This window comes from Erigeron canadensis, chromosome 1 (assembly GCF_010389155.1).
Source record: "Erigeron canadensis isolate Cc75 chromosome 1, C_canadensis_v1, whole genome shotgun sequence".
Classification (NCBI taxonomy): Eukaryota; Viridiplantae; Streptophyta; class Magnoliopsida; order Asterales; family Asteraceae; genus Erigeron; species Erigeron canadensis.
Genome location: NC_057761.1, coordinates 6,248,930 through 6,272,720, shown reverse-complemented (window position 1 = coordinate 6,272,720; position 23,791 = coordinate 6,248,930). Strand labels below are relative to the sequence as shown.

At 34.6% G+C, this 23,791-nt stretch overlaps 2 protein-coding genes across 4 annotated transcripts; one reads left to right on the top strand and one right to left on the bottom strand.

Moving 5' to 3' along the window:
* Positions 1–1,859: 1,859 nt before the first annotated feature.
* On the top strand, positions 1,860–9,002 carry LOC122585703 (protein EMBRYONIC FLOWER 1). 3 transcript variants are annotated; one of them, XM_043757827.1, is made up of 5 exons: positions 1,860–1,949; positions 3,242–3,439; positions 4,104–4,372; positions 4,704–5,818; positions 7,077–9,002. In XM_043757827.1, exons 2-5 carry the CDS (start codon positions 3,243–3,245, stop codon positions 8,511–8,513), a joined length of 3,018 nt encoding a protein of 1,005 aa, XP_043613762.1. In that variant the 5' UTR covers positions 1,860–1,949; position 3,242; the 3' UTR covers positions 8,514–9,002. The 3 variants fall into 3 exon arrangements, with proteins under 3 accessions (XP_043613762.1, XP_043613763.1, XP_043613761.1); XM_043757828.1 differs by having other exon boundaries at positions 3,121–3,439; positions 4,761–5,818; XM_043757826.1 differs by having other exon boundaries at positions 3,121–3,439.
* A 2,955-nt stretch (positions 9,003–11,957) lies between these two features.
* LOC122604434 (ER membrane protein complex subunit 1) lies at positions 11,958–20,150 on the bottom strand. Its single transcript, XM_043777330.1, has 12 exons — positions 19,941–20,150; positions 19,489–19,616; positions 19,301–19,363; positions 18,451–18,572; positions 18,026–18,141; positions 17,141–17,948; positions 14,429–15,157; positions 13,770–13,991; positions 13,576–13,671; positions 13,268–13,462; positions 12,891–13,004; positions 11,958–12,440 (listed from the first exon to the last, which is right to left on the bottom strand). Exons 1-12 carry the CDS (start codon positions 20,042–20,044, stop codon positions 12,180–12,182), a joined length of 2,958 nt encoding a protein of 985 aa, XP_043633265.1. The 5' UTR covers positions 20,045–20,150; the 3' UTR covers positions 11,958–12,179.
* Between the last annotated feature and the right edge of the window lie 3,641 nt (positions 20,151–23,791).

Genomic DNA, 23,791 nt, shown 5'->3' with positions numbered 1-23,791 from the left:
TAGTTAATGTAAAAGGTTAATGAAGATATTTTAAAATATAAATGATTGATAGTGTAATTAAATTATTAATGTTAAAGGATAAGTGAAAATTCAACACTTCCAAAAATAATTTGTTTTTATTAAATAATATAGATTTATGGTTACATCGAATAAGCTTTTTTTTTTGTTTTGAATATATTAACTATATATTTTTTGATATAATATTTATCGTCATTTTAAAAAATGGTTTAGATAATTAAATTCATTGTCCTTATTTTAGGAGCTTTTTTTACCGCTCTCAATTCCTAATCTCCAAAAACCTCAAAGACGACAATGTATGGGAGCTTAAATAATCCCGAATGATGATTATGATTTAATCCCCTCATTGATACCCATATATTGATGGATCAAAATAATTCGCGGAGCATGCATTGTAATGAGAAAGGGGTATATGCGCCCATTATTTACGGCTGACATCCCTAAGTAATACGAAACAAATATTGTAATGTTGATATACCAGTGACCTTGGATTGATTATGTAATGGTTTGATCTTGTTATTTGACTTTGATAGATATAGTTAAGACTTCAATTCGGACAAAATTATTGAATCTTTTTGTATGATAATTCATTATTATTGGGATCAGATTCCATATATGTATATACATCTAGTAATGATTAATAAACAAATTAAAAAGTGTACACACAATAACTAGTATAATAGTATTTAAACATATAGTGTAGAAAATCTTGTTATTTTTATCGTAAAACGTTTATTTTCAACTAATTTTAGAGAATAATATTACAAAAGAAACAATTAACGAGACGTTTATAATTAAGACTAGAGACGCACAATGCGATTTGTATATATAACAACACATGGAATATTTATAAGGTAGAAATAATTAGTATAAAGTTCAGATTCGAATTATGATGTTTAGTTTTGAAGGCAATCTAAATTTTTTTGAAAAAAGTTACAGAATGCTCGAAGTATATACGTAAGGAAATATTTCGTCATTTTCAAATTATATCTATGTCTATACTTCCTTGTAATGTATACAAATTAGGTATTCTATTTTTAGAATCTCTTAAAATATTTATAGCATACATCTTTTATGTACTAAATTACCTTTATTAACTCCTTAAATCACATGAATTATTTTACATCAATTATGTATCTTACTCGCTGCCGTTGTCATTACAAGTCGCCACCAGTACCGTTGACACGCCGCTGCCTACATTACCGCATTACACGAGTATCCGCCCAGTCAATATAAAAAAAGCCACATCGATCTACATCAATTTGTTTTCAATGTGTCACTATTGTCTATTGAAAAAACGTATATTTAAACATAATGCTAAAGAAAGAAACACAGTATCAGTATTTCCTTTCTAAAATACCAAAAAAAGACGTAAGTACGTACATTTATCTATTTATTTATTTATATTTAACAGCTACATATACATTTATTTATGCTAAACCCTTTATTACCTTAAAGCAATACAACCCATCAACACACGCCAACACCGTGTACTACACGGACCAATAAAAACCAAGTTAAGTGCGCGGCATGTTTTTGTCCCGTATCTCATCAGAGAAGCACTGATCAGAAAGCGACCACACATCTTACACACCGCGCGTGAAGAAACAGCGCGTGAAGAAACCACAAATTAGGGTTCAATTTTTATATAACAAACACCGCCACCCATCACAATAACTTTCCCTGATTACATTTCTCTCTCACACACTATTTACACACACATCACCCACTCACTGTATATATACTTTTTTTAAATAAAAATGTTAAATTAAAAATTAATCAGATTAAAATATATACGTACAACTTTCTATATATCTCTCTCTCACACTCACACACACTATTTACATTGGAGAAAATAAAAACCCTTTATAAAAAAAACTAGGGTTTTCGTCGGCTTCGCACTGAAATTACTCTGAAAAGAGTTTGAATCCGTAAGTAAAATCTACATATCCAGCTTCCTTTATTCATTCTGTATCTATGTATATGTATATCTATATCTATCTATCTTATATATATTAGGGTTTGATTAATTAACGCAGTTCAATTTTTTTTTGATTTTAAAGTCATGTTTTTTAGATCTGTAATTTAGAAATGTTTGATTTGTACTATCAAGTGTTATATCTATAGCTTATTTGGTAATTGAATTTATTATTATTTATAATTATTATCTGTACAATATATATTTATTGTAAGTATATTTTTTCTTCATTTATTAATATTTCATTTGTTTTATAGCTTTATCTTCTTTCTGGTGAATAAAGCTTGTAACTTTATGTGTTATTTGTGTTTATATTGTTGAGTTAGGCTTGTGATTTGAAAAAAATCAAAACTTTTTGATTGAAAACCCTAATTAAATTAAACTAGGTACTGTGTGTGTGATTTATTATTATTGTATGTGTAAGTGAATTTGGGATAGTTTCTGGGTAGTTATAGAAATTGGGTTTTTTAGGAATCTTTAGAAAGCTAAAAGCTTTACATTACAATCTATATATTATACATAAAATATTGGGATTGGTGGTTTCTATATGTAGTCAACTAGTTGTAGACTTATGGTCAAAATGTTGAATAACTATGTATATATGGTATGCATCTAGCTTAAATGTTGTTAGTTATTGTGTATGCAGCTTTTAATTATTGTTATTGTATGTATCTGATTTTTATGAATTGTACGCTAGTACTGGTTTATGGATGTGGCAACTTGGATGGTTGCAATGTGAGCAATATAAATGTGGCTTATGAAGAAGTAATTGGAACTAGGAATGGTTGAACGATCAATATATACGGTTGCAAGTTTTGAAGTAGGATACATGTTATACATTTTAGACTCTACAGTTCAAGATATTTATAAATACTTAAAAAGCTACAATCTAGTATATAATGTTAGTATGGAATGGTACTTTGTGTTTGGTTTGACGTACAACATGACTTGTTTGTTTAAGCAGGCTTTCTATCTTTAATGTGTGTATATATAGTATGTAATTGTAGTTGTGTTTTGATTTGTCTATCCATCCATGTTAGTAATTCGTGTTATATATTGTAGTAAGTAAGTTTGTTGTGCATTGCTTTGCTTACTTCTGATATGTAATAGTGAGTCTTTGGCAGATTCATGTGTTTATGGTGTTCAAAAATTGATATATACTACGGCAGGCATGTGCAACTGAGGTTATCTTATATATTACTTGAAAGTTTAACCTTGAACCCCTATTATTGGCATGCAACTTAGAATGGGGAGTAACGCTGAAAGGAGCATAGTCCTAAGAGATTCTGAGAGGATTATTGGGGGAGACCATGTTCAAGGGACCAATGCTACTTCTGCGATCAACTCCAGTGGTTCAACGTTTAAGATCAATACATTGTCAATCGATCTTGGAATTGTAAAGGGGAAGGGCAATGCTCAAAAGTGTAGTCATTTCTCTATCCGGTAAGCCATTTTTATTGCATATGCAATTTATCTAACTAGACAACTACTGTAATATAAGAAGACTTGTCTTTGATTGAATGTTGCGGCCAAGTTTGGAATGTGGAGTTTCTTAACAATCGAAAGTATTCTTCCATATATGGTTGTTGGATAATGAAATGATTTCGAACTACGTTTCTCAGGCACCCACATTCGGTAAAGTTTAGTATTGGGATAGCTTTCAACCTTTACTTCTTTAAGATTTACTCAGTTTCTTTCACTTTTAATGTACGTGATTATCAGTTTCTGTTCTAGTCTCTCAATGCTAGAATGTTTTTAATAATCTTTCTTTAGGAATTGTGTAAAGAGAAAACTCAAGGCCTAAAGTTTATAGTTGACTGTCTCCAATTCATGTACCGCTGTGTGATATGCTTATTTTGTAATATTATCTCTTAATTAATCTCTCGAGAAATGTGTTCGTGTAATTACTTTGCATTATAAGTGTACGATTGAAATGAGGTCGCCTACAATCCCTTGCTTTTGCTCATGTACTATAATATATTGGCCATGGTATAGTCACTTCACTTCGAATAATTATCATTTGATTTCTAGTGAAGAATTGGGTTAGAATTTGTTGGATTGTTCATTGTTTCTCTTCACTTGATAATGATTATCTATTATTTACTAGAGGCTATGTTGCAAAGATGCGAGAAAAAAGTGGCTACACCGTACCATTTTCTGATGGTAATGGAGAAGATCTGCCTCCTATAGAGGTCCCAAGTTTTAGATATTGGCTTTGTCAAAGCTGTTCGCAAAACTGTAGAGTTGGAACTGCTTCTCAAGAGGTAGCATTAGTCTCTGAGTATGGTAAAAGCATAGTGCAGCCATGTTCAACTTCATACACATCACGAGATTGTCATCATTTGCCACTACCTCCTTTTGGTGAAGGCACTTCAGGTAATTTCAGCTCAAAAGAGTAGATACTTGATTTACGAATCCAGCAGTCGAGCCAGGATATCTGTAAATGGTGCTAATGTACAAAGTGGTAATAATATCTATCTGTGGTGAAAATCTGTTATGGTATTTTTTTTTTAGGTGAGTGATTGAGGAATTTGTTTGCTAACTGATTTTAATCTAACATTTTTTAAAAAGTTTTTAGGAAATTAATATAAATAAAAGTTGAAGGAAGGCAAATGTACCTCTTAGCCCTTTTGTGTACTGGTTACTGCTCCAGTCTTTCCATCTATTTTGCATTTTCAATAGTTATTGCTTTTTTTATTTATTTCAGGTCTTAAGCCTGTTGATAAGAGGAATGATGACGAAAGCGTTTTAACTGTTTTACAAGGAGATACGGCTCAATCTTTACCTGACACTCATACTAATATGGAAGAACCAACCAAATCTGATTCTAAAGCCGCCAATGGTGATGTGAAGGCAATTGATGTTGAGGAGAATGTCTTGGGAGAAGTTAATGATTCCAACCAAGGTGACATGGTGGTCCAGTCTGATGACGAGAATGATGACCCAAGTGGACATCTACGCCGAAAGGCACGCAAAGTTCGTCTGCTGACGGAGCTGATGTGTGGAAATACCCAAGAAAAGCATCAGAGAAAGGAAGGTAATCTTCTTGACTCAGGTCCAGGACCATGTTCTCCAGTAAACTCTCAAATCAAAAGAAAGCTACCACAAGCTCAGGATCAGAGATCCATGGATATGCCCACTCCGGGTCATGCTGGAAAAAAGGGAAAAATCTTCAAAGAGGGTGCTGCTTCAAAAACAAGCTTAGTTGCAAAGAATACTGATAAGCATATTTGTAAAAAACATGGAACTCCAAAGGGTTCCAAACCCAGTAAGGTCAGTAGTGATCCATTGACAGCTTGGCGATCAATATTTAATGATGTGGGAAGATCAGATAAGCTGGTTTCAGTGGGTAAAGGGATTTCAAAACCAAGTCGTGATGTCTCTGTCCCAGTTTCCAAGTCAATGCCTCAACTACAGCCAGAAGGAAATTCTAATGCTTCTAAGAAGGTAGTGGAGAATCCTTTGAGAAATCAATTACTTGGGAAGGATATACATAAGACAAATTTTGGTGGTTCTAGAGTGCGGGATTGTGACAATGGATTAGGTCTTGGTCTGTCTCTACACTATGACCCACAACCAGAGGTTCCTGTGGGACCATCTTTACCAAATCGGGTTCCCATCTATAATCACAGTAGTAAAGCTGGTCTCTCTTATGGGGAATCAAGTATTACATATAGAGGAGTCACATTGGAACCCCAAGCAGAAGAAAGATCCTTTCATGATGTAAGAGATGGTCATACCCCCACTATGCCACTCTTAACCGGGCAGCAGCATTATCACACACAGCTTTCACCTGGGATCTTCTTTCAGCATCAAAATCTAGTATGTTAAATTCTATATGTTGCTTATAGTTCTAATTATTTTCATCGATATATTTCTACCATGCATGACAAACTTAATTTTTTTATGATTGATTAAACGAAACTTGATGCATCTTTCACTAAACTTTCACTAAACTTTCATGCTCTATTTCTTATTACCACGAGAAGAAGTTTGTCAATCACATACCTATGCCGCCACAATCATCTCAGTTTCCTGTTTCATTTAATATCATACTAACATGAATGATCAATTTGGTATGATAGAATGAGATAAGGAAACATCTAATAACGAGGATCATGCTATAGTGAATTTTCTTTAGTAAGATATCAGGTCTCTTGTTTTTCAGTCTAACTAAAATCCACATTCAAGGAGGTTTATATATTCCCACCTTCCTGTTGGTATATCCCTAATAATTATTGGAGTACCAGAACCTAGGTAGTTAAGCGGGTCCCAACCATATGAGCAGCACTGATTAGTCTGTAACTTTCTAATATTCGCCTTTCATTTTACACCTAGCTATCGAAACAAGTCTCAACCATGTGATATGACCAGTTATTCTGTAATTATCAAATATCATGTCTCTGCTTCTTAAAAAAATCTGAGGTCAATGTCCTAGAGTGATTCATTATGTGACACTAAATCTATCAAAACAACTGAGAAGCTTGTAGTTCAGATTATTTTGGTGTTGCAGTTTTTGATTTTCCGTACAGGCTCTGTCAAGTTATAACCGATGCTCTCAAGAAGATAAAAGTAACCTTTTGGTTTGGGGCAATCCAAAAGGACGAAACATTTTGTGTTTAAATGTTTAAAATATGATTACATAAACAAATATCTCACCAAAAGTCTTTTTTAATAAAATGATCTATAAGTTCATAATGTTTTATGCATTAAGAATACAATATGGGCAACTTCAGAATGTTTGGACCCATTTGACCTGTTTTCAATTATCTATACTTTTTACCCTTATCTGTTTGACTCATTAGACATGGAAATTATCTTAATTTGACTCATTAGAGATGGAATGAATCAATAACCTTTTGTTATGGGTTGGCTAAGTTTCGGTTGAACTGAAACACTTCACATTCAGATATTTTAGTTCTTTTATAACTAAATAGTAAATATGTTTACAAAAATTATTACGGCATGCTTTTGAACAAAATGATCCTTTAGGTTTAATGCATTAAGAATACATTGTGGGCGTATTCTTATTCGTTTGCACCCATGTGACCCTAATCTTGTTCAACATTGTTGTTTACAGGACTTCTCTGACCCACATAACAAGAGGAACAGTGGAGTCAGGGGGTACTCGGATGTAATGGGGGCTCATAATCATCAAAGACAGGAGATATCTTCCAATGGCAGGTCAGACGAAAAGGAAATTGCTGAACTTATGGCTAAAATTCAACATGAACGAAACTTATTTGAAGCAAAAAGTTACTGTGTGCCTGGCGGTAGCCATGACAGTGGGGTATCTGGTAATCCCATCTTTTGTGAAGCTAATAATAACAAAGGGATGCCACTAACATTTGAGCAATATCCTAGCATGAGGAGGCCTGCATCTTCCATGCTAGTAACTGGGGAGAGTTTGAATTCAGGACCCACCAGCGTGACAAATCTAGCTGGCTTCTTCCGTCAAGAGCCAGTTCCCGTCTTTTCAAAGTTTGATACATTTTCACAATCTCAGAAGCAGCCATCAAATGGCATTACAATCCCTGATCATGGACACCAAAGGCTTAACAATTCATATTATCATGATTTTAGAGGGAATGATAATAATAATAGAATAGCCCTCCCGTCTGGTCCGACCAATATGCGGGAAGCATTTAACGAGCACCATAATGGTCAACTTCAGAATGGAACACCTAGAAATCTGTGGTCAAACATTCCATCTGGTCAAAACATGGGAATCCATACAAACTGGTCAAACAAGAAAGGGAAAAGCATCATTAACCTGGATTTGAATGTCACAGCCTCAAATGGTGTTGAAGAGCAAAATGAGCTGAATCCAAAGCATATGGGTTCATTGGGTTCTTCGTATTCCAATGAAGCCATTCCTGCAATGCAGTTGCTTAGTCTAATGGATGCAGGGAATTCAAATTCGACATTCGTTATGGACGGGAAAAAGTTCAAAGCTAAACCCTTCTTATCTTGTTATAATCATCACAACTCTAATGCTCCAGGAAAACCGAATTCTTACCTACCTAACTCTGGGAGGCAATCTGGTGTGCAAAAGCCCATGGAAAACCCAAGGAACTTGATTCATGGAGCTTCCCCTTTGTCTGCTGTTACCAATTCATTTTCATCTTTCTTTCATACTGATCAAACTGTTGAGGGTCACACAAATGGACGCCAGTTTTATCTTGAACCAGAACCGAAGAAACCAAAAGGTGTGTCTACAGGTCTGCCTAGCCACAAGTATTATCGCCCAGATGATTCTTTTGTTTTTCCTCTTCCATGGCATGCAGCTGAAGACCGGAATGGAAATGTGGCACAAGTAGCATTGCAACCCAGAAATGTCACACCAGGAACTGAGATTTGTACAATTAACCAAAATCCTGCAGATTTTAGTACACCAGAACCCGGTAATGTGTATATGATTGGTGTTGAAGATCTACAATTCAAAGGTGAGCCTTGTTACAAGAGCAAATTGGCATCAGGGAATATTGATGTACAGAAATGGCAAATAAGGTCATAAAAAGTTTATTCCCTTCAACAAATTGGAAACAGGACACGTGTTTTTTTTCCTTTGGGAAATGACTTCTCGAATGATGAGCTTGAGACAGCCGGGGCCAACTGCAAGGACATTTATGGATTCGTGTAGACTTTGAAACATCTATCAATCCTTGATAACCAAGGAAGCATTACTTATCCTTAATAATCGACCTCAGTAATATCAGAAAAAGGAAATGCTTTAGTTGTACATATATTTTGAACTTACAGCTGTTGTTGAATTTCTGTAACGGTCATAGTGTGCTCCATAGAAACATGGGTTTCAAAGGTTGCTATTGTTTTTGTTGTTTAAGATACTTTCAGGATGCTCCATAGAAACATTGGTTTTTAGACCTGGTTATCTGATGTTGGTGCTAAAATCTGAGGCAGCTGTGCAACTTCGGTTGTTAACCTCGCTATGCAAAGCAAATCTGGTGCTTTACACAAATAAGATAAAACCTTTTTTTGAATTTCATGATGCTGTAAATTCCTTCTACTGCTCTTCATCTTGTGCCTCTTTCTGAACTATGCTTGAATTACTGTAAGCCATTTCTTTTTCCATAGCGATTATGGAAAAGGAAAGCAAAGTTTCATTCAGCTATGGTTATGATTTATAGAAGTTGCAATGTTTAGGATTGCATCAAACGTCATGGTCACTTCTATAGATTAAAGTTCAAATTGACCATGTTACCATTGAGTTGAAAAAATCCTGAAGTGTAATACTGTAATGTAATCAAAAACTTCAGGATTCTTATTCTCAGTTATGTAGTTTTGATACAGATTGAAATGGATGGTGAAATGGGTGAATAAATCTCCCTGGTGATGGATTCATATTATAAGTCGGTCAAATTCATACATTGTACACTATCCGCGGCTGACCATTTATAACAATTGAAAGGCTCTGTATATCCTGATCAAATATAGAGAATTAACTGGTTCAGAATTCAACATATCTTGTCATCTACTTCTATAGGAGAAACTGGTCGATGTCAAAGAGTGAAAGTGTTATACAGTTTGTCAAATGCGTTAATTGGACAGAGAACCGTTTCATACCAACAAGTGAGGTGTTATGCTGTTTATCCAACATGTTAAATGTGTGAAGAGGTGAATTTACCTCGAAAACTTGCCAAAGAAAAGAAATGTTCTAGTTTTGCATTACAATGCGAGACATCCTCAAAGTGGAATTTCTCAGCGATTTATATCTAATCATTATGTAGATTTGGATCTAAGTGATTCAATTGTTTGGGGATCTTGTCTTGGTTACAAGGAAACAGATTGATGAATGTGGAAGAGCCAGGCGTAGCATGCTTCAAATATGATCATCTGAAAATCCAGCCGCAAACCTCCATAGAATCTGAAATTTTTACTAGATTCAATTAACCTTCACCTTTTGGTAACATCAAAGCTTTACAATTTACAGTTTTTCCAGGTTGAGTATTGTGGAGCTGTCCTTGTGTCACTTCTTAGCTTCAGTACAGCATTGCGTGGTTATACGCTTCCTAATGCATAAAAGCTTGTGAAAGTTGAGGTATCTTCACATGCTTTAGGTTATATGGTGCTAACATGTATGCTTCACCATTTACAGTTTTTCTTTTATATTGTGATTTAACATAGTTAGTCGTAAATTATATGGATTTTGGTTTCATATCCTGTTTACCAATTTTTTTAACTAAATCTTTTTGAATGCCAAATCTTCTTGCATTTGCACAATGGTGTTGTAGCTTGCAGGTTGTTGATATTGCATTTAACACGGAAGCGATACTATTCAAAGATATTTTTACGAAAATCAACTTAATACTTTTAAAAAATTATGGTTGTAATATTTCATGGAACATCAAAAGTATATTATAATGTGCACATTCGTTTCTTCTTATGTTTGACACTTCCTAAAATCGTACTTTCTTCTGTAAATGGCTCGTGTTTAGATTGACAATGGTTTCTTTTATCGTAAGTACCACTAAAGCGTTAACTACTTCAAAGTTAAATTTAGTAAATGTAAATCGGAACAAAGTAAAGAAGTTATTAATCGTTTTAATCACATAGGAATGAAAAGGTAATCTCAATTGGGACTCGATACCATTTTCCTGTTACGGGATCAGGACGCAACTTGGGATTTGAACTTTTGCCTCATCTCTCATAGAATGGACGAGTTGTTCAGCTAGTGGTCCAAGAGAAAGGTGGGAGACTTTGCACCTCTGGAGGTTCCGAATATTAAAGTTTAATTTTTTATTTGATTATTATTTATTTTCTTTAGAACAACGCACTAGTGATTAGTGGTTCAAACCTTAACAGTGACATCCAACGGGCAATATGCTAGAGGTTGGAACCCGAAGGTTAAGTTGGGAAAAATTTAACTACTTAAAAATAACATTTACCATTAACAAAACAAAAATTCTAATACTAGTGTGAATGTGTGATGATGATATTCTAAATAGGTTTTTGGTAAAATAAAACAAGTATTAAAGTAAAATAAAACAATAGGTTTCTCTTAAGTGAAAATCACCGTGCATCATGAAAATCACTGTGCATCAATTGCTTCGTAAATTTTCGTGCATCAATTTAACCATTGATCTAAAGGTCAAAATCTTGTCTTATCTGTTTTACTTTAATACTTGTTTTACAATACCCAACCCATTCTAAATAATGGGTTTGTATTACTATTACTAAAAGACACCATACATGACTATATGTAAGTATGTAACTGTGTAAGTAGCTCGATCTGAACCGCTTACAAAATTAGCCATCTTGACTAAATAGCCCAGCCCACTTAGCCCAATGACTTTTGATCCATTAGTTGAACAGTCGTATTTGTGACAAATAATGTACTACAAGAGTACGAGTACATATTTGCTCTGGGGTTATTGAGATATTACTAGTACAGTAGTACACAAAATACCAGTTCATCCATCAAAACTGTTTCAAGTTGTTCAGGAAATCACAACGAATATATGTTTAATCAAGTTTCAGGCATGCCAATTCAAAATATACAGATCCAATCCAGACCCTTTTATTTGGATTTGTCCAAAAGTCATGATTAACGGGGAAAACGAGATGAATCTGAGTTAGAGGTTATTGGGTTTATGCAAATTACACGCACCTTTTGAATAACCACAAAGATAATATATAAAAGATGCAACTCTTTTTAGGTTTCCTCGTAGAGAGAATCTTTACACAGGCGAAAAAATTCAACAATTCTCCAAACTCAACTTGAATAAAATAACAGGGAAGATGCTAAACTAGCACAGATTTACACATTTGGTGATAGTAATATGAATAACTGTTTCAGATGCAAGTGATGTTTGGACTGTAAAGACATGTTAAAAAGAATCTTACAATATTAAACGATTTTAAGATTTGGCAGATGCAATCCATTTGGAACAATTTTATAATTAAAATCCCAAAATGGAATTGCAAGGTTAGCAGAACACAATCAGCAGAAAATGTAACGTGTTGATTTATGCATAATTCTTGTAGTGAACTTGTTTGTAAGACAAATTACAGAGTCAAAATTTGTGTGAAATTCTCTATTATGCAACACGAATTTGCTCTAATAACACTAAGCTTAAGAAACAAAACCAACTAATTAAAAAAATTAAAATATCTATAACACCTCAAGAAAAGCAGTTTACAGTGGATCAGAGTACTTCATAACTTACCTCCATTTGTCCTGCAGATCTTTCCTCTCGGACAAAACCCATGTTACAAAAATAGCCACAACAAGTGCAACGATTGTAAGAAGAAGCAATGCATAGTTGAAATCTTCTGTAAGTGAGTCATATGTTCTTGAAGGTGCAAGTCGAGTAAAGAATAGGTCAACTCCATATGCAAATACAAGGGTTGTTGACTCCAGCTTTGCAGGTACAGTTTCTATGCCTCTAAGACCTTCTACTTTAAACGCGTGTGTCACATACGACTGCCCAAAGAATAGAAAACACTGTAAGTGATAAAACTATCGGAGTGGTAGTAGAATATGTATATCATGTTATAAATGCAACGATAGAATTCAGTATCTGTGGCAGTTTCGACACATCTCCTTGTGGATGAGTGGATGACTGAACTTGGGTTCCAAGGCATCAAACTAAAAAAGTAAACTAAAAAGTTGTGTGTATAGATGGTCAACTTAAATTGATTATTCAAGTAGTGACTGAATGAAAACTTCAAATGGTTACAACTTCCATATAATATTGGTCCTCAACAAAATCCAGTGTTGTTTGAAGGATATTTTAAGTAAATATGTTGAATATTTTCAACACGCCGTGATTTAGTAATGAAATGAAAATAACCAACATACTACACAAAAAAACACTAAGTTTGTACAAGCAGGCATCATCAGAATGATCAAACAGAAAATCTACCCACTCACCTGTGAAATAATTGGCAAAGTATCTGTGAGAGGTAAAAGACCCTCTTCTTTCTCAGCCTGTGTGGGGTTAAGTGACCTTCGTGGATCAACAAATCGCTTATCAAGAGCCAATACCTACCAATATACACAAGAACTTGTGTAAGGCCAAGTATAAGTAATACTTCTTTTATACACATATTATAAGGCCACATTAGATGTCAGCAAGGATCAAGGTATAAATTAAAATACTAGGAATCCAAAAGCATAATATACAACGTGGGGGTTTGGGGTAAGATGTAAATTCATAATTGTTTTCATCAAAAGAGAGTAAAAGAAAAATAATTTTATTCATCAGTACTTCAAAAGAATCATTTTATTTATTCATACTCTAAGCTAACCTGATCGCCAATTGTGCCAATAAGAAGATGCTTGGATGTTATTCCTTTGGCAGTTGAAGTTACTGATATTGCTTTTACCGAATGTGTAAAGAAGTACGATTGTGACTTTGTTGTAACTTCAGGTCGAGAATAAGATGAGATGGGTGTCGTGAGATTATGCTTTCCAACAATCAGCTTCAAGACATCTTTATTTTCCTGTAGGTAGTAAACAGTATTATAGAACAATAGATAATAATATCTAATAATTGTTAAAAATAAAGAAGCACATCAGAAACTATGACAGAAAATTTCAAGTCTAAGAGCCATACCGCACGAGACTGATCATAGATCTCAATAACAGACATCTCATATCTGTGTGCTCGTAGGTTGAAGTAATGGTAGACAACCCAGTTCTCACTAAGGACCTTCAGATAGATCAACAGAAGAAGATGCATAAACAAACAATTCATTCGTGAAAACAAGTTATCTTGTTTAGTGTAAACAAAAGAAAATTGATACTCACCGCATGCACGGGACCCTGTGAGCCTAAATGAGTCACGCGATGCAGTATGCGACCAGTTACAGTGTCTACAAGGTAAACCACCAGCACGGATTCATCTGGAGTTGCTGAGCCAATCGGACCACTGGCTTTAGGCGAAACAGTAGCAACAAACAGCATATTTTTTGATACATATTTATACATCACATCCTCATCTGCAATGACCTTTGCTTGAGTGTGAACCACCTGAAGAATAAAAATGTTAAACAGATATTTTCCAACTTTGACGATAACATTTTTTTTACTTTTTAGCGGTCCCATATCACTTTATTACAGAAGTGTTGATTAAGGTAATGTAATGTTGTATCTCTAACGTGTCAAACAGACATAAAAAACTTAGCTAAAAAGAAAGGGGGGTTGAAAATCACCCAAAATTTACTATTAATGCATAAAGTCTACTATAGCAATTTATAGAAGAATACATTGCATTACTTTAATAATAATTATAAGCTTCCTGTAATCATATTCGACGCACTATTTATTTATAATTATTTATAATACATCGAAAATTTGTTTAAATATTGTCACAGCACTGCCAAAAAAAAAAACTAATTACGACCCATTACCCAATCCATTGGTCTTTCCCATTTTGCCACTCAAGCATATTTAGTAAATTAGCATACCTCATTTGCTTTTCTAGTCACTGCTGCAATTATTTTCTCTGATTCAGATGGGAAGACAATAGACCATAAATTCCTAGTTTCAAAACAATACTCGTTTGGCACATCAAGATTACAACTGCTTTTCAACCCATACCCTCTCAAGATACCAACTTCAGCTTCAACCGAGTACCAATACAGATTTTCAGACTCACGTTTAAAGATCTCAACAGCTTCAGGAGTTCTAGGATATAAATGAGCTTGCTTATCAGCATCTATCAGCAAGTGAAGCTGCTGCTCAGTGGAATCACTGAATGGCAAGGAAATAACTTGCACGGTGGAATGCGCAAGACCCATATTTTGAATCTCTTTTCCAGTGTGTGCATCAATAATTGACATTGCACTAGGAGAGGTCAAAGAAAGTCCACATCTGCCAACGACAAGGACAGACGGGTTATTATCCAGTGCATGGTGAGGGATTTGCCACTGGTGCAACTTGAGACCTGTCGGGTCAGCGCATTGTTGTGACGAGCGAAGAGATTGAAGTAGGCTAGACCAGACAACTCGCCCATCACCTGTATGTAATGCGAAAAGTTTCCCAGCTCTGGTAAGTACTATGAGCAGCCTACGGAACCCATTATGGTCACGTGTCATCTTGCTTTTTTCAGAACTCTGCAACCTAATCTTTTGTATTGCTGCTACTTCATCAGGTGTTGCAAGCATTAAGGTTCCTTTAAGCTTTAACATATGACCCTTCAGCAAGAACAACAAAATCATTAGCTACTGACTAACCTTGATAATCAATGACAATTCAACATAATGCAAGATAAACTGATATGAACTGAAAGTAACAGCAGGTTGATATGAACTGATATGTCATTTTCTTAATAGTTTATTACTATTAGTGATTACTCGTTCACCAAGCCACTACTCAAGTGATAATTATTATTATTATTAATTATTTATTATTATCACTTGACCCCCTACTTAACCCATGGACCCATTAGGCCCATCTTCTTCTTCCTCATGTGCAGTATCTTAATTCATATCATAAACACTAGAAGTGCCCATTCCAAACTATTTACTGAATATGTAAGAGATATTATATGTGAATATGATTAGATTTGTACATATTACACAATCTGGCATGCTATTTTTATTAAAAGCTTGGATAAACAAATTTTATCCCTAAACGGTTACCAAACAGCCATTGATTAAATAACTAAGCAGTAAGCTTGTACACATTATGTATGACAAAATATCTAGAAATATATATAAAGATTTCTAACTGATTTTGACTGTCAATCACATGCTTCAGCATTGTACAAGAAAAATTGTGCACAAATAATATCACCTAATGAAAGCTTGTTAAAAGAAAAAAGGAAGAGAGGCAAAACCCTCCATAACTACTCTAATGATTATAAACCTAATTTTCCAATGATTTTACACCTGTGCTTTGTCAACTACTTTATATTGACATCCTTCAAACACCGACTATGCAATGAAATCATGTAAAATCTACGATAGAAATGACATTTCATTTAAATTTTGGACCAGAGTACCAGACTGCTAGTAATAATTATCATGTCATGAGTTAGTGAAGCCCAATCCTCCACAGATCCAAGAAACAGTTAATTTAGAGATGATGACAGATTTGCTTAATGACATGCAGTACTAATTCAATATGGTGATTACAGGATTTCAGCAGATCTAAACACAAATATGTCAACTTGTGTAAATTTCCTCACAGGTCCAATGTGTTAAGCGATAAAATTTAATCAAAAACAAAAATCAGTCAAATTATTTGAATGGGCAGCCGGTTTTGTGTGCATTTTGGATGATAAAAAAGAAATCACCTATTATATTTCAAAACAGGAAATAAAACAGTTTGCAGTCAACCCATCCTACCCATTTTGAATCATCAGCCAGCCTGCAGTTTTAACTTGTTAACAGCTCACCCGCTAAGTAGTTAAGGACCAAAATTTCGGTGTTTCGGTCAAGGACTGGCATTTGAAATATCGGTTATTTCAGTGGTATTTCGGTGGTATTTCGGTAGTCGTAATATTCTGAAAAATGTTATATAAAATTATATATATACCAAAAAGATTGCAATTATACACACAAAAAGCAAGTATATTAAGTTAATACTCAATCTAAATATCAAAGTCAAGCTTAAAATTGTCAATATCTGATAGAATAGTGTTAATACTTCAAAATTTTAGTGTTTCTTATGTTGTTTTTTAGTTTGGACAAAATAATTAATAAAAAATAAAAAATCTGAAAAACTGGTATACCACCGAAATTTGACCGATTTCGGTGAGATTTCGGTAAATTTCACCGAAAATCTCGGTACCGAAATTGTAGACAAAAATCTATACCGGTATACTAGTGGAGGACCGAAAACCAAATACCACCGGTATACCACCGAAATCGACTACATAGCTCACCCGTTTTGCTATCTCTAGTACAATTAACTAACTCAGATAAAATATTAGATTACAACATGTAGTTTAAATACATAAAACCTCCCATTTATTACAAAGATTAGATTATCACTAGAAATTTTTAATTTTTAATCAGATTACTAATTATCTATAAGAAAATGTAATTATTTAGGTCTGGTCGTCTGGTTTTGGCTCAACATGGTTCAACATATATGAAACAGATACCCGTTTTGGTGCGTTACCCACCTGTATAAACCACCTCTAAATAAGCGCATTTCAGAAAGTTTCATACCTTAAGCCACTCAAAAAGACTGTGCTCAACTTTTGCTACAGATACACCAATCTTTTCTACGGGTAGTTCTGCTGTTGTGACGTCTACAATCGAAGCAAGTCCATCATCTCTACTCCAGACAATTTCACCTTGTTGTAGCAGTAGTAGCGAATGATCTTCCATTACAATCAATGCTCTAAAACCATGGGATCTGTCTGTTCTAACATAGTTGTTTATGAAAATTTTGTGCACAAAACCCCTCTCTTGATCCATCTTGACAGTTTCCTTGAGGTGATTGCTACTCATATCATGAACAAGCCTTACAGATAGGTGAATCTTGCTATCTCCATGTTGAACAAGTGCAAAAGCTTGCTCACCTTCTGAAAGAGGTAATGCATCACTAACAACAACTGTTTTATCAACTTTTTCCATCACATCTAATTTCCCTTCGTTAGTCACTTTAACAAAAGCTATGCACGCATCCGTGCTAACAGAAAATATTCCTGAAAGCTTTGAAGGTAGTATAATTGTGTTCCCAGAAGCTCCATGAACAAGATCTGAAACCTGGGTCTGTTGAAGGTGCATTTGTCCATTTTTTATGGTTATTAACACCAGAACTGACCTTGAAGCATCCAATGCCACAAATGTCTCATCTGAGATTGGCAACACTTCCCCATAGATGCCACCAGAAATTGATGCACTGATATGTTCCAGTAACCCTCCATTTTTAACATCAATTTTATAGGTATGAAACTGGGATGAATCAGTAACTCCTACAATATGAACTGCGACACTGCCACTAGGAAGAATCAACTGATGAACATCAATGCTGCAATAGAAAATCAAGGGTCAGAAACAATAATAAAGATACAACCAAAGGGACATCAACTGTTGAATTGGTCAAACCCTTCAGCTGCAAAATCCTTCTTCCAAAGAAGCTCCCCATCAATGCTAGAAATGGCATGGAGAATTGAACCACCATAAACAAAAATTGGGCTGTCCAGATCAATCTTCAAGTTGGCCTGCAGAGAAATACCATGTCAATATTCAAGACAATTTATAGTAGCACTGTTCGGAAATATAAAAAATAAAAAGATTATTGTACATCTGCTCAGCTTATTGAGCACATATACATCCACAATAATAAGAAGCATGCTTAAGACAGCCCATATGTGGTAGTTAAGTCTTTTCCATTTAAAAATTAAATATGCTGTTTTAGTGCCGATCAATGTGGCAAATTCATGCATAAGATTAGCTGATTTGAGTTGTTTTAAAATAAGAGTGCACTAAGAGCATTAAAGCACTTTAAGTTACTTAAAAGTATTACTCACTGGAACAGTTAATAATGCCTTGGAAGGCTTTGAGCCTGATAAAAAAGACTCCCAAACCATCTGCCCGTCAGGAAGATTCCAAGCTCTTAATATGCTCCCCTCTGATGACAATGTAATAACATCTGAAAAATCAAAAATAATCCTTTAGCAATAGATCAGCATTAGATGTTCACAAAGAGGGGTCATAGTTAATAAATTCACCACTTCTTTAACTTCACTAAATTTGTTGATATATCAACCAAAACATATACATATCTCACAACGGATATAGACATACACCCACTTTCATAAGATTAAGAAGCCCAAATTGTATAAAACAGTGTGCCAAGATATGTAGGTTGTGTTCGAGATATTGTTCCACCTCATAAAAAAAAACATAGAGGTCTTGTAGTCAATATTCTTCATCCGACTACATATATGTCTCAATCAAAGTTCCCAACTAAGATTTTTTCTAACTATTAGCGAATAAGTAGCATAAAATAAGCTATCCATATTTTTATCAATATATGTTAATTATATTGCTTTTAACTGAGTTCAAGGTACTATTGTATACCTTTAAAAATTCAGGGCAGTATTAATCAACTAAGTTGAGGTTACTAGTGCATTTTGGCCTATGTAGAATACCTATCATTGTAAGCCAAACACAATTCTTTATTCTCATTTCATTCTTTGCCCTTTTACTTAATTATACTAACCAGTAAACCACCCATGATAAAGAAGTTTAAATTTGTGACCATTTAACTAAAAGTAGATAGTCACTTATTCACTAAAATAGCCGCAATTCCTGGCGCAGAAGTCTAGAGAACTGCTGGCTGACTTTTAGAGTTTTAGTACAAGGACGTATACTTACACTTCCCAAGGGCAATATCAATTTTGTCAATCACGTCATTGGCTGCCAAAACATGTCTCCAAACTGCACATGATCCAAAAGAATCAGCATATACATATATTCTGTGAACATAATTACAAGTTTATAGGCCATAAGGACCAATAACAGACATAAAAAGAGCTTAAACATTAACAGACATTACAACTTACAAATATCGCCTCGACGAAGATCAAGGGACGCGATAACATTCTCTTCAGTAGACACCACAACACGTTTTCGGCCCGCCTTTTGTGTGTGGAACACTGCATCCTTAACTTTCCCTATGTATCGTTGATGCCTAAGTTGCAAAAAGGTTTAGTAAGAAAACTAAAGAGGTAAAGATTTCACTTTGTTTCATAACTACACACGCACAAAACCGAAACAAAATAATCATTTCTTTTTCTTTCTATTTTAAATTTGTAGAGCTTTGAATAAAGTTTAACCTAGTTGCCAAATGTATTTCATATATCTATCTATATTATATATACACAAAACACACATATATACAATTCAATAGTCATATTAACTTATTTGAGTTAAATTAAATACAATAACTATCACAATCAGTAATATATATATATAAAGAGAGAGAGAGGGAGAGAGAGAGAGAGAGTGGTACTACCAGTCCATGAATCCGACTTGATCTTCAAAAAGAGAGAAAGAAGTAGGAATGAAAGAGAATGATAGTAAGAAAATTACAAACACCGATGGAAGCTTCATCGCCATTGTTATTATTATTACTATTATTGGCGATGATCGGACGATCTGGTTTTGGTTATGGGTTTAGGTTAATCGGAGAAGAATAGTAATGTGATGGTGATGATGAGCTCTAAGTATAATAATAAAGGGGCGGAGCGGGCCGATCTGAACCACCCAAGCATTGTATGTTATGTTGTATCTTTACTCTATCTACTTTTTACTTTTTTACCCAAGCCGGCCAATCAGACGTGTAAAAGTTAATTTTCACTAGAGATTTTCTGAATTTTCAACTTATAGAAAATACCTTTGAAATGAGATTTTAAGTCTCGAACCTAAAACCTTAGGATAAACAACCCACATAGATTTTTACTTTATCAAATAGGATTATGGTAGGGGAATGTAACCAATTATGACTCAATGATTATGTAACGTAGTGACTTTTCAAATTGACTATATGATGTAAGTACCTTTCATTTTTGTTCTTTTAATGTATTGGTTGACCTGTTGTACCGGTAGCCGGTAACAATGTTAATTTTACTTTGAGATTATGGCACTGGAGTTTAACCAACTATGACTGAATGGTTATGTTATGTAGTGATCTTTAAAACTGGCTATACGATGTAAGAACCTCTCATTTTTGTTCTTTTCATGTGCCGGTTGACTTGTTGTACGGTCATGGTTACGGTTGTGGGTAGTGAACTCCGAGAGGTTGTAGTGGGTGGTCTCGGTCTCATTTTATCTTCCCTTCAAGAAGTGCGACCATCTCTAAATCCGAACACGTGCCAACGCTGACTGCCACAACTAAGATAAACAAATTTTAGCCTCCACCCAGACAACCACCTTCATCATCCTCTGTCAAAATCACCCCCTTTTACCCCCATTGTAAACCTACGTTGATGGATGTTGATGGTGGTGGGGATGAGATGGTCATATCTTTATAGTTAACGATGATGAGGTAATCATAACAAAATCCGATTTGGAATTAGGGTTTGTCACAATCAAAAAGTCAAAGATGTAAAAATGGTTGTTATTATCTTTAACACTTTCGCATGCATCAAGTGAACAAAACAGAGACGTTCTTACATCAATTTAACACTTTTGTAGGTCACTACATTTCATAAACATTCACTCATAGTTGGTTACACTCCGGTGCAAAAATCCCCATTCCTTTTTACGTCCAATGTGGCATTACCGGTTATAAAGAGGGTGTTACCCGGTAGGATACATTAAAAGAACAAAAATGGAAGGTATTTACATCAGATAGCCAGTTTAAAAGGTGACTACATTACATAACTATTGAGTCATAGTTAGTTACACTCCGATGCCATAATCCCTTATTAAATTATCTTTGTGTCATGTATTGGTTTATTTATGATAAAATGCTTTAAAATTATTAAATACATAGAAATATAAAAATGTATATATAATCGGTTTAAATTAATTAATTTTAAAGCATTAAACTATATATTGTATTAGACAAACCATGAAAATACTTCAACCCCCTCTACCTGAGAGCAGCCAAAAGTGGCATCTGGTTTGGGGGTTCGGTTATGATTCATCCAACAATGACTACAAGATTGTAGTAGGCCTTCAAACTAAGAGACCAAGTTTATTCATTGAAAACATGTCTTTGGAAACTTATCAAAAAAATTGACTATGTACATGCCAATTGGTGTTGGAATATAATTAGTTTAAGACTCGAGGGGTTTAAAGTGTTATTAGGACAAAGAGGAAAAGAGACGTCTGTTCATGAAAAGAGGCGGCAGTTTTAGGCCTCACACAACAAAGAGACATGACTCTTCAAGAAGGCATACCCGTTCGAGAAGCAACACAATGGTTAGAGAATAACCGCCAAGAATAACTAGTATAAATATAAGTCGTTTCGTATCAGTTTCATTATCCAACATTGTAATCAAATTCGTGTACAGTGATTGTATATACTTTGATTCAATATAATTGTGTGATTCAATTATATACTTTATTCTTCAATTCAATTACGATCATACCTGGGCAACAGTGGTATCAGAGCAAAGGTTGAGGAATTGAAGAATCGTTGGAGAGGGCTGTTTATTTGTGATAAACAACCAGAAACAATACAAAGATCGAGTGATTCGATTTTGAAGAAACGGTTGACTGTTTACGGTGTGAAGCCACGAATAGGGGGCGACAGTTTCTATTTTTATAGACGAATTGAACACAAAGATCAAGGCTAAAGAAATTGGATTCGTTTGATTCTTATCTTTGATCTTTGACGACAAGAAGACAAAAACACCAGATCTTATCTTGGATTGCATCGTTTTTGCAAAGAAAGTGAAGGGAAATAGAAAGAGAAAAGACGTACGATCTTTGTGATTGGTGAAGAAAATAAACAAAAGTCAAAGTTTTGTTCAATTGATTTGGAGTTCACGTGGGACTAGGAAAAGAAAAAAGAAATATTACAGGTTCTATCTTATCATAATTTTCTTTTCTTATTTTTATTGCAATTGATTCAGAAGAAAAATAGATTGAAAAATTAGATCTTTATCTATTAAAAATCATATTTGTCTTATAAGGGATCCATATTAGATTTTAAGTTTTAAAGAAAAAACTTAGAAGTTATGTCGGATTTAAGCGGTAACAACAACAATAATGCACTTGTGGGATTATTGACACACTTTCAATGTCCGGTTTTAAATTCTACAAATTACCCTGTTTGGGCTATTCATTTCAAAACTATTTTAGAAGCAAATGGTATATGGGAAATTATAGATCCAGGCACTGAAACCAATGTAAAGAAAAACAAGGCCGTGATGGCGTATATATTTCAAGCGTTGTCAGAAGATCTAGTTTTACAAGTTGCAAGTTGTAAGACCGCAAAAGAAGTGTGGGATGCATTTAAGACAAGATATGTTGGAGAAGATCGAGTACAAAAGGCAAGATTGCAAACACTCAAATCGGAGTTTGAGATGTTGCAAATGAACGAGGAAGAGACAATCGATGCATTTACCGCGAAGATAAATGGGATTGTCACTAAGGCAGCGAACTTGGGTTCAACATTTGATCAACCAAGTCTAGTACGAAAACTTTTGAATTCCGTACCAGATAGGTTTATACAAATTGTTGCATCCATCGAGCAACACTGCGATCTTGACGAAATGACGCTAGATGACGCGATAGGAAGATTGAAGGCTTTCGAGGAGAGAACAAAGTTTAAGAAGAATAAAGAAAGCGACAATCAAAACAAGTTATTGTTGACACGTCACAACAATAATTTTAATCAAGGAAAGCATTTTGGGCAATGTGGACAAGATTCGTCGAGAGGACGAGGCAGAGGGAAATATAAAGGCGAAGGACACAACTTAGAAGATTCGAAAGGAAACGACAACAAACCGCGAAGGAATGTTGATAAGTCGCAAATAGATTGCTACAAGTGTGGAAAACTTGGGCATTATGCTTATGAATGTTCAAGCAAGAAAGAGAAGGGATTTGCAGGACTCTCCATAGAGACTGATGATGATGAACACTTCTAATGTGCCTTACTAACGAAAACTACAAAGTTTGAAGGCTTGATCGTGTGATGCGGAAAAGTAACCTGTGAAGGGTGGTGTTAATTCAGTGATTGAATTATAAGGAAACACGTGTGATGCGGTTTCAATCCATGAATGATCAAATTCTGTGAGAGAATTAAAGGTTGTGTGAAATAACCAAGTTTACCATGGAGGATGGTTCGTGATGAACAAGGTCAGTGATTGATCAAAAGCAAATGGTGTGATGCCAAGTGGTGAGAAACTACAA

Excerpts from the sequence above, each read along its gene's own strand:
- LOC122585703 (XM_043757826.1), top strand. The coding sequence starts at position 3,231 with ATGCAACTTAGAATGGGGAGTAACGCTGAAAGGAGCATAGTCCTAAGA. Across the intron at positions 4,373-4,703 it reads TTTTGGTGAAGGCACTTCAG|GTCTTAAGCCTGTTGATAAG; the intron begins GTAATTTCAGCT and ends TATTTATTTCAG. Across the intron at positions 5,819-7,076 it reads TCTTTCAGCATCAAAATCTA|GACTTCTCTGACCCACATAA; the intron begins GTATGTTAAATT and ends TGTTGTTTACAG.
- LOC122604434 (XM_043777330.1), bottom strand. The coding sequence starts at position 20,044 with ATGGCGATGAAGCTTCCATCGGTGTTTGTAATTTTCTTACTATCATTC. Across the intron at positions 18,142-18,450 it reads AGGCATTATTAACTGTTCCA|GCCAACTTGAAGATTGATCT; the intron begins GTGAGTAATACT and ends ATTTCTCTGCAG. Across the intron at positions 15,158-17,140 it reads GTCTTTTTGAGTGGCTTAAG|GGTCATATGTTAAAGCTTAA; the intron begins GTATGAAACTTT and ends TTCTTGCTGAAG.